At 41.0% G+C, this 11,288-nt stretch overlaps 1 protein-coding gene across 1 annotated transcript in view; it reads right to left on the bottom strand.

Moving 5' to 3' along the window:
• Nucleotides 1–79: 79 nt before the first annotated feature.
• The window catches only part of Khdc4 (KH domain containing 4, pre-mRNA splicing factor), a 31,923-nt gene continuing 20,714 nt past the window's right edge, over nt 80–11,288 (bottom strand). Inside the window, exons 11-14 of the mRNA XM_052732278.1 lie at nt 4,327–4,488; nt 3,002–3,114; nt 2,176–2,267; nt 80–1,402 (exon numbers count right to left, since the gene is read on the bottom strand). Of these exons, the coding sequence (XP_052588238.1) occupies nt 1,203–1,402; nt 2,176–2,267; nt 3,002–3,114; nt 4,327–4,488 (567 nt within the window). The 3' untranslated portion in view covers nt 80–1,202. The remainder of the gene's footprint in view (nt 1,403–2,175; nt 2,268–3,001; nt 3,115–4,326; nt 4,489–11,288) is intronic.

Raw genomic sequence — 11,288 nt, 5'->3', positions numbered from 1 at the left:
AATAAATAATAAATAACTTAAAAAAGTTTATTGATATTAGTGTATGAATGAGCTGCAGAAGAAAAAGAAATGACAAGCAGAATATTTATACATTTATTTATAATGAAATTATGGTCTAATTATTTACAACACAGAGGAAACCAGAGAATAAGTTTGTACAAAGCCAGCCTCCAAAGTATTCAAAAATGTGCAAAAATGACAGTATCTCAGACACTCCTGGCTCAGCCAGCCACCAACCAATTCCTTCACTTCCACACATATTTAACCCACTTCTAGCTCAGCAACCAGTTCCTTCACTTCCACACATCAATATTTGATACAAAAAAAGTTCTTTTGGCAAAACCTGCAATGCCAAGAAAAAGGACAAGTTGCAATTCCAGTCGGAGTCCACCATCCCACCGGAGTTATCAAATCTCTATTTTTGCGGCAAGCGGTTCAGAAAGAGACAGATAACTGTGTTTCACTTCTGTACTGAGTTCTGAACAGCTCTGACCAGCTTTTAGTCACGTTTTCTTTGACCCAGCTGAAAACAAGGAGCTTAGGAGGGCAGTAAAATAGCAATGGCCACCTGGAACAAGTGTGCCAAAAGGTGCCAACTCTGGATCATCCCAGTGAAGAACAACGGGAAAATAACCATTTCCTATTCCGGATCCAGGTGCACCTGACCATTTAAATTAGTACAACAGCATTTTCCAAACAGAAAGAATCCAAATGGAAAGAGGGATGAGGAGCTCTTAGAATTCAATGTAAGTACTGGAAGGAAGGGTCTTAAAACCATTTCCCACTAATAAATAGTAAGGCTTTGTTTGTAACCAGTTATTATCAAAATTGATCCAATAGTAGTAAAATACAAATAAAACTTTCTTTACAACATAGTTGAGGCTATTCATTTGGAAAAGGCTAGACCAGGTCAGACATATGTGGCAATGACTCAGTCCTGATGTTTCTCTGGACAAGCACATTTCATCAACTGTTAAAAAGCTTGACGCAAATTTGTGGTTCTAAGTGAGTTTTAACGGATATTATGCCACTGCAGAAATAGGGTTTTAAAAAGAATGGCGTCCCTTTATGACAGAGGACACTGTGTCCCTAACTTCTTCAAGGTCCAAGACGGCCCCCAGAACAGGTCCCAGAGTCTTGTTTAATCAAGTGCATGCATTATTGCTAAGAAGAGTCACCGAGCATCATCTGCCCACTGTTTCTTATGGGGCCATCCAGAACGGCATCTGCTGCTTGGCTCTTGGCTGCGATGAAGGGTACTGATAGCCCAAACTCCAGCCCTGTGGAAAGCTACTTGCATTTTTATGGCCTCCATGTTCCTCCTCTTCATCAGAGGAGTCTGCAGCGTAAGCTACTAAGCCCAGTCCCTTCTCGGCCGTTTTCATCTTCTTGGCTGGGTAATCTAGAAGAGAGAACAACCCAACCCCATTCCCCACCAAGAAAAAAAAACACCATAAATTCGTTAATTAAAAAAAAGATGTTAATTGTAAGTGGTTAGTTGGACACCATTTTGTAGTCACAGGGTCAATTTGGGTCACCCCAAAACGTTGATGATCACACGAAAAACAGCCAGCACCAGCAAATGAGAATCCACCAGAACCATGTAAGAAAACAGAGAAAGAAAAAAGAAAAAAAAGAAAAAAAAAAAAGAAAGAAAAAAAAAAAGGAAAGTTAGCAAGTGAGTCTCTGAGGACTAACATTTCACCTCTTAAAGAGCTAAAAGAAAAGAAGAAAAGAAAAAACTAATTTCTTCCCCTGCTCATTTTTATCAACTGGAGGCAAGGAACACAAATGATCTCATGCCCAGGATGAAGAGTTCCGGAATGCTACTAGGTGATGGGCTCAGCACCCCCGACACAAAAACAAGTTAACTTTCCCTAAATCTGTATCAGATGACCTCCAGTCAGACAACATGAGCAACAATCATTGTATTTCATAGGATTTTAATAACACTGATGATATGTATAAAAATAATAAATAAATCAAGCAACTCTATTCCTGACACAGAATAGTTAAAAATAAAGCTATATACTGTCCTTATAAATTAAAAAAAGATATTATTAGCCAGTAGATTATAGAGGTAGGATTAAATCTGAATGACCATTAGGTTAGAAAACTAATAGCTTACGACCACCCTACTTAGTCACTCCCATCCCCCAGCCACATTTTACTCACCATGGCTTCCTGTCAAGGCCCCAGATCCATTCCTTTCATCAGACTCTGTTTTTATTCCAGTCACTGGAAAGGCTGGTGGAGGCATCAACTGCCTGTTAAAAGCAAGACATTTTCTTTTTAGAGAGATTCAATTTTTTACATTATCCAGTCAAACTAACATTAGCAACTGTTGATATAAATGAGCGAGACTGCTGATAAACGTGAACTCTATCGTAACCATTTGTCTTTACCCTTGCCCTCCTCAAACCCATCTACCAAACCTGTCTACTCCTTTATGAAAGCTGCTATGTCACAACAGGAAAGGAAAATTCAAGCATTAAATCCTAAACTACACACTGATCCAAGTATCTCCATCCATGGGTGCTTTTTCTTTAAATTTTTCTTTATTTTTATGTGTATGGGTATGCTGCCTACATGTGCCTACAGTTCCCACAGAGGCCAGGAAAGGGTGATGGACCCCCAAAACTGAAATTAGCAATGGTTGGTTATAAGCTATCAGGCGGGTGTTGGGATCTGAACCTAGATCCTCTCATTGAGTAGCCATCTCTCTAGCTCCACCCTTTTTTATTTTTTTTTTTGAGGCAGAGTCTCATGTAACCAAGCATGCCTCAAACTTCTCTGCCTTTACCCACTGAATGATGAAATTGCAGGCACGCACCATTGTATAAGACTATCATTCTAAAGTAGTAAAAATGGCTTGCTTGTATTAACATTTCTGTTACTGCCTAACCTTAGGGAAATGCCCAAAAGCATATAACGGCCTGAGACAGTGAAAGGGGTTATATCATCCAGTTTTCAATTAATTGTTCTGATCCAATTAACTTACCTGTCCCTCTCTCGCTCTTTGCCTGAGGAACTTGCCGGCTTCGATCCTGCGCCTTCTATCTCATTCTGACTGGAGAAGCCTGTACCTAAATTAGTCATATGAATGGGTCCATGCTATGAGCAGAAAAATACAGTAGCATTAGCAAATCTACAACTGCTGCATTGACTTTAGCTCCTTAATGTAACTGTCAAGTGCCTCATCTTTCTGATAATGGCCATCAATTAAATGGCATTACATGTTCTCTGGGATTTGCGAGAGTAACTAGTCAAGTAGAGGTTCTTGTTTCTGCAGAACTTAGTCATGGGTAAGGTGTAATTCATTGTTTAACCAACTGCTCTAAATCCAAATGGTTTCTGGACACCTAGCGACATTAAATGCAAAAGGTTTCGGTCTGAAGATGCCTTGAGGACTGTGATAAAACATAAAAGGTCCCTCTTCTGATGAAACAGCAACAAAACTATTCTCATTTTCCTGGTACTGGGGATTACACCCATGACCTTGTGCAGCACATGCTACATATGCTCTACCGCTGAACTATATCTCCCCTAAATCATCTTATTAATGGCTATGTTCATAATGTGTTAGCACTCCATTTTTGACAGGCTTTTCCTAGGGTGGGAGAACAGGGTAGAACTGAGAGAAACTGTCCTTTTTTTAGATTTATTTATTATGTATGCCTGCACACCAGAAGAGGGCATCAGATCTTATTATGGATGGTTGTGAGCACCATGTGGTTGCTGGGAACTGAAATCAGGACCCGTGGAAGAGCAGCCAGTGTTCTTATAACCACTGAGCCATCTCTCCAGCTTTTTTTTTTTTTTTTTTTTTAATAAAGTGGGCAAAAAGAACAGCAAATTAAAACCCACAGGTTAAATTCAAATAATGGAAGGAGAAAGCCGACTCCCCCAATATTCCTCTGACCGCCATAAAAATGTGCAAAGAACTGGGCTAGGGAAGTGGTGGCGCACGCCTTTAATACCAACAGGAGGCAGCACGTTCTAGGACACCCAAAGCTGTTACACAGAGAAACCCTGTCTTTTTGATGAGTGGCTTTCAAGAGTGCTGTCATAAATAGGAAAGTGCATGAAATGTTAACACAGCTCCTGAATGTCAGTCATAGGAGACCGTCTCCTTCTATGCTGTTCTATCACACTGACCTCAAAAACAAAACCATGGCAATCCCGAGAATAAAATCCTAACCTAATCTGATTGCAGAAGCAAAAACTCCTATCCCATAAGACAGTTGATATGGATGCAAATTCTCTTACGTAAAGGGAGAACACAGCAGGGTAAGATAAAGAAAGGAAATTGGATAGTTATTTAACCTGGTATCCAAGCAGTCCGGATTCCCGTTCATCAGGCAGCTCCTCTGTGAATCTCCTCTTCTGTGATTGGGGCTGAGCTGAGAGTGGGGGCTGGGGCTGGGGGCCAGCAGGCAAGGCAGTTTTGACAGGAGCAGCAGGAATAAAAGGAGCACTTATTGGACTCTAGGACCAAAGAAACCAAGGAGGAATAAAGGATGAGATGGTGGGTGAATAAATAATGTTGAGACTAGATCTGAATAGACAGCAAGTTTCAGGAATCTGCTATTCCGACCCTGCCAGAACTGACAACCAATGTGAGTGCTGATGCTCAGGCTGACCCTTCCTGTATCTGGCAAGTTTCAAGACAAGAAAAGAAGCATGCCTCAATGAGAACTTCCATTACTAACTAACACATATATTCACCTAGTCTTTACATCCTTTGAGAATCTATCATTATGTATCCCTTTATATGGGAAAATCCAGAGTCTTTGTACAGCTAATTATATCCAAGATCACACAGCTTTATCTATTATGCCATTTTACAACTCTAGTATAAAGAGCTGTAACTCAAAGCTGAGGAACTTTGGATCTGTTTTAAGCATAAGCCTGGTGCTAGAGAGATGGCTCGTGGTTAAGAGCAGTTTTTGCTACTGTTGAGGACCTTGGTTCAGTTCCCATCACCCACATAACGCACAACTGTCTGTAACTCCAGTTCCAGGTGATCCAATGCCCTATTCTGACCTCTTCGGACACCAGGCACACACACAATACAATGCATATACATACATGCAAAACACTCATACATATAAAACAATCTCAAAAGAGTACATGCACTTTAATTTCAGCACTCAGGAGGCAAAACCAGGCAGATCTTTGTATGCAGGTCTGGTCTATATAGCAAGTTCCAGGCCAGCCAAGGCTATATAAAGATCCTATCAAAATTGTAAAATTGTATTGATTAGCGATTATAATCAGAATTTAGTTGGTAAGTCTCTTTAAATTTTGTGTTTTTGTGGCATATATGTATACATGTGTAGTACATATACCTCGTGTACACAAATGGAGGCCAGAGGGGGCATCTAGTGTCTCTCACTCTCCAAATATCCTTTGAAGCAGGATACCTCCTTGAACCTGAAATGACTTTCTGGTCTAGATGAAAGTCAAAAGGATCTTCTGGTTCCTGCCTCCTGGGAACTGGGGTTACAGGGGGGGTTATGTGCAGAAATGCCTGAATGCTAGATGCTAGAATCCAGACTGAGGTCCTCATAAATGCCCAGCAAAAACTTTTACCTGCTGGGTCATATATCTAACCAGTCACTAAAGTCCTTTATTGTTATGAACTGTACATTCTTCTTTAGTACTCACAGCCCACAGGTACCTACCTGTGGCAATGGTTTAAGACTGTAGTTTATTTTGGCATGGGTCCACTATGAGGAGCCCACATGGAAGAACCCACCATTAATCCCATGCTCCAGTTTAGTCTTTCCCTTACCACTGAGGATTGTAGATAACACATACAGATAAGCTAGATATCTCATCTTTTCCTAAACTTCTATTTTATTGGTGGTGCAGGGAATTAGAACCAAGGTCAAACACTCCACTGAACTATTCTAGCTGATAAAATTGGACTTTAACATTCTCATAAGCCTGAGGTTAAGATTTTACCTCATGTCATATCCCCAGAACTTTTCACAACCTCCATTTCTTCATCTATAACATGGAAAACAAAACAGTAACACTATGGTCTATCTCCTGGAGTAAGAGTCAATGAGATAGAGCAACCTCATCAAAAAATAACGAACAAGCCGGGTGGTGGCGGCACATGCCTTTAATCTCAGCAATCGGGAGGCAGAGGCAGGTGGATCTCTGTGAGTTCGAGGCCAGCCTGGGCTACAGAGTGAGATCCAGGGCAGGCACCAAAACTACACAGAGAAACCTTGTCTCAAAAAAAAAAAAAAAAAAAGAAAAGAAAAAGAAACTCTACAGAGCAGTGGATTCTATTTCTCCACTGTTATTTGTGTATAGCGCTCCTATGTCATAGAAATTTCTTTTTAAGAGCCCAGAAATAAATGGGTCTTCTCTGATACAAAAGATTTTCTTGAGTGCCATGTGTCAAATGAAGCCAGGTTATTTTTCCCTTTCTTTTTTTTGGGGGGGTGGGGGGGGGGTGAGGGGAAGGAGACAGGATTTCTTTGTAAAGCCCTGGCTGTCCAGAGGTTATTTTCTAAACCATTGTCAATAGACAGCATTGTTCTAGATACAATAGTATCAACTTTGGGGTGCTAGAGAGATGGTTCAGAGGTTAGGAGCACTGGCTTCTCTTCCAGAGGACCCAGGTTCAATTCCCAGGACCTACATGACAGCTCACAACTGTCTGTAATTCAAGTTCCAAAAGCCCTGGCACCCTCACACAGATGTACATGCCAGCAAAACATCAATGCACACAAAATAAAAACAAATAAAGAAATGTCAACTTTGATAAGCAATATCAAGTATTCCCTTTCTCATCTTTATACAACTATTGTTTCCATTATCAGAACTTTTGCCCTTCCCTCTTCCCCTCTCGAGACAGAGTTTCTCTGTGTAGCCATGGCTATGCTGAAATTCACGCTGTAGACCAGGCGGGCCTTGAACTTCTGCCTCCAGAGTGCTGGGATTAAAGGTATGCGCCACCACCACCTGGCCCATTATCAGAACTTTTAGAAGAGTACTTAGTTATACTAAAATCCCTATTATTGTGCGTGGAATAATTAGATAGTCCAACCAAATATCCCCCATTTAAGAGATTAAATATCTGTATTACCATCTTTTATCTAGAAAAACTGGTCCTAAAAGATAAAGAAAACGCTTAGCATTGCAACATTACACTGTTTCCTATTACAGGTATGCCTTTATCTCTAGGGCAGTGGGACCTAGAATGGATCTGATAAATGAAGCAGACTAAATCCCATGCAGTAGCCAACTCTATTCAGAGCACCAGACAGTTTATACTCTGAGGATTAAGAGGAGTCACATGAGTGTTCAATCACAAGGACAAGCAGCATGTGTTAGACAAGTTGCACATGACAGATAAGCTTCACGTGGTACATAAACAAATAACAACAGCCAATTGTAATAATCTGAAATAAACTCACTCCTATCCACTACACCTGGGAGGGCATTAAAACATAATACAAAAACAATTCTCTGTTAAGAAACTGAGGTCACAAGACTGTTGGTCTCTCCACGTTTTCTCACAAGCACTTAGAAGTCTCTTCACACAGCTCCATTCTTGGACCGTGTTCTAACATCGCCCTCCTTTTTATTTTATTTTTTTTTTTGAGACAGAGTTTCTCTGTGCTGCCCTGGCTGTGCTGGAACTCACTATTATGTAGACCAGGATGGCCTCTAAACCTGGAGATCCACCTGCCTCTGCCTACCAAATGCTGGAAATAAAGTCGTCTGCCACACTGCTGAGCCCTTTTTATTTTTTTAATTTTAATTTTTTTTTTCCAAGACATGGTTTCTCTGTACAACCTCCCTAGCTGTCCTCTAACTTTTTTGTAGCCCAGGCTGGCCTTGAACTCACAGAAATCCACATGCCTCTGTCTTCCAAGTGCTGGGATTAAAGGCATGCACCACCACCGTTTTTATTTTTTAATAGCAGGAAATCCAGAGTGGTTTTAAGATGTTGTAGATAAATCTGTCATTTGATACTGAGTATACTATAAGCAAGCATATTGAATATTATTATTTTTTTTTTTTTTTTTTTGGTTTTTTGAGACAGGGTTTCTCTGTGTAGTTTTGCGCCTTTCCTGGAACTCGCTTTGTAGACCAGGCTGGCCTCGAACTCACAGAGATCCGCCAGCCTCTGCCTCCCAAGTGCTGGGATTAAAGGCGTGCGCCACCACCGCCCGGCTATTGAATATTATTATAACAGTAAAAGTACTGTGTGTGATGCTTTGCCATTAAGAACAGGGATATAACCTATGTTTAGTTACTGTTTACATTATTATATTGATCAGAAAAATCTAGAATAGCTTGAAAAAGAGAGCCATATAATTAATAGTTCTGGTATCTTTTAGAACATAAGCCCATTTTTGTCTTTAATAGGAACACAAATGTTATAATGTCCCGTGCAAATGGGAAGTGATTCAAATTCCAGTGAAAAATTAAATGCAGCTCCTTCTTCAGATGAATGAGTCTACTAGAGTCCCACGGTCCAGTCACAGCAGAGTCATTCGTGAAAATGACAGGACCTGAATCCACCCATCTACAAGCTGAAGCAAAGGAGGAGGAGGAGGAGGAGCATGAGATCAATACACATGCCCAGAGGCACTCACAGCCGACGCACAGGTCACCAGAAAAGATTCTCGGGTGACACAGGGCTCTGTGCGTATCCTAGAACAAGTTCTCCCCTGGTGTACAGGGCCCAACTCAACCCTAGATTAACTTCCGAAATGGTCAACATCTCCTTCTGCCCTTTAGCTGGAGGTCTGCTATCTTTCTGGTGACTTCCACTGCCTCCTTGCCCTCTCTCTGCCTTGTCTTTGATGGCCAGGGCCAGAGGAGCAGAAGAGGAATCCAAAATGTTTCAGTGGAACCATCTGCAATGACAGATGCATACCGCTCCCAATTTTCTTCTGAAGAAACAATAGGGCAGGTGAATGCATCAGCTTGCTTATTTCTTCCTGCAATAACACCAGGGAGGGTGGAGTATACACGAGTAGGAGTCTATTGCTGGAAATAATCCTATGACATGAGCAGAATTGGAAATGATGTTTAAGGTTTATGAGATAACCATAATATATGAACCAAACAGCCAGTTCCATCTGCTGGGTGGAGCAGAAAATATTACTAGATTGATGAGTATCTGGACCATGAGTCTATCCTATACCCTTAGATGAACCATCAAGAACAGAAGTATCCATCTGCCTGTGGAATGGGAGAAGGTTGGATAATTTTTGTAATCACAAATTCAGTTCCTGTATGAAAATCCCATAGCTGGATAATGACTTCCTATCCTTCCATAGTAATCTGCAAATCAAATTTGAAAATCCATTGAGTTCTGTATCACTCTTAAAAACTGACTATTACTTAAGGGTAGTATAATACAGCAAGGACCAAATCCATATAAAAGTTCTTGCCTCTCAAGGGAATACATGAGACTATCCGGTGCTGACTGTCCTTCTACAATTTTAAATAGACTGGCTAGTGCATAGGAAATACCAAGTGCAGCTCATGGGGCCAGGGAGGAACTGGGAAACAAATTTCATGCCCTAGCTTGCTGAGGCTGTAAATTAAGCATTACCATAAGCTCTTCCAAATTCTCATTTGGAAGTGGAGTGAATTTAAGATAGGATTATCAAATACCTAACCACACGCTTCAAAGTCATTTTCAGTCAAAGGAGGCTCCAGTACGGAAGCTGAGAGGCCAGACGGTGATAGCTCAGCCTTTAATCCCAGCACCTGGGAGGCACAGGCAGGTGGATCTCTGTGAATTCCGAGGCCAGCCTCCTCTACAGAGTTCTGGGATAGCCAGGGCTACACAGTGAAACAAATACAAAAACAAATATAAACAAAAAAAAGGAGGAGCTGAAGGAGTCGTCATTGACACAGCTACCAGAGGTGCTGTTTTTATTTTTCATTTTGCCTGAACAGGGAAAATCTTCTTACCAATTTTAAGGTTTGACCATCCAGTTTATAGTCGTTCAAGAAATTAGCCATCTCTCTCTCTTTTTTTTTTTTTTTGGTTTTTCGAGGCAGGGTTTCTCTGTGTAGCTTTGTGCCTTTCCTGGAACTAGATTTGTAGACCAGGCTGGCCTCGAACTCTCAAGAGATCCGCCTGCCTCTGCCTCCCGAGTGCTGGGATTAAAGGTGTGCGCCACCACTGCCCGGCTTCATCTCTTTCTCTTAATATCCTCCTTACCTTTCCTAAGCATTTTGATAAGTCAGAATTAATGCCCAATTGACCCAGAATTGAACCTTTTCAATATTCTTTTGGACCCTATCCCATACTTCCTCATTTAAAGTTCCTTCTTCTGGAAACCAGGAATTATAATCATAAACAAACGGCAAGCAATCTAATAGTAGTGATTTTAATACTTGTGCTGCTCCTTTGTTTAAAAATGATACATAATCTCAACATAAGGAAAAGGCTTCCTTGGTTTCTGCCTCGCTATTCTCACCTATTTTTTAGGGTCCCAACATTTTTATCTCATAGCTGCCTTCAGGTCCCTATTCTGGGTGCCACTTGTTTACCATTGTGAAAGCAAGGGGATGTGGAAGAATGGATCCTAAAAATGAAGTCGACTAAAATTTCATGAATAGCCAACTCTATTCAGAGCATTAGACAAGTTCTGAGGGTTAAGAGGAGTCTCATGAGTAAAGTGTACAACCACAAGAGCAAACCACACATAAATAACAATAGCAAGTTGTAAAGAATGATCTGAGGTAAACTCATCCCTATCCGCTAAATCTGGTAGGGGCAAGACAGCATAATACAAGAAAAATTCTGTTTTTGAAGAAACTGAGGTCACAAGACTCCTCACACGACTCCAGTCTTGGACAGGGTTCTGACAGCCCTGACAAAAGGCATCTGGATTCTGCACTGGCAAGCTGAGCGTTAACATGCAATACAATGAGTAAAGCTAACAGCACCACTTTTGGGTCAGTAGTATTGTAGCCTTGCTATTTCCCCAAAGTCTTAGCTTGCTAAATTAGTCTGGATATCTCCACAAGCCATCTACTCTTTCTTTTGGGGCAATTCCTCTGGATGGGTTTTTCATCTATCTTAGCACATTTCAGTTATCTAGGGGACTCTGGGATACTACCCTGGTCAGATGGACTGAAGTGGGAATCATCTGAGACTTCATTTTCTGGAAATAAACAAGCGTAACTTCTCCCTAATGTTAAAAGAACATCAGGGCCTTTCCACTGATTAGTCTCTAGACCTTTCCATCTATCGTAAACATTAAGATGTGTCTCTTTTAGGGAAAAATGCT

This window comes from Peromyscus californicus, unplaced genomic scaffold (assembly GCF_007827085.1).
Source record: "Peromyscus californicus insignis strain IS unplaced genomic scaffold, ASM782708v3 Scaffold_9__1_contigs__length_137607984, whole genome shotgun sequence".
NCBI classification, from domain to species: domain Eukaryota; kingdom Metazoa; phylum Chordata; class Mammalia; order Rodentia; family Cricetidae; genus Peromyscus; species Peromyscus californicus.
The sequence above is the reverse complement of the archived record's forward strand: the minus strand, read 5'-3'. Positions and strand labels throughout refer to the sequence as shown.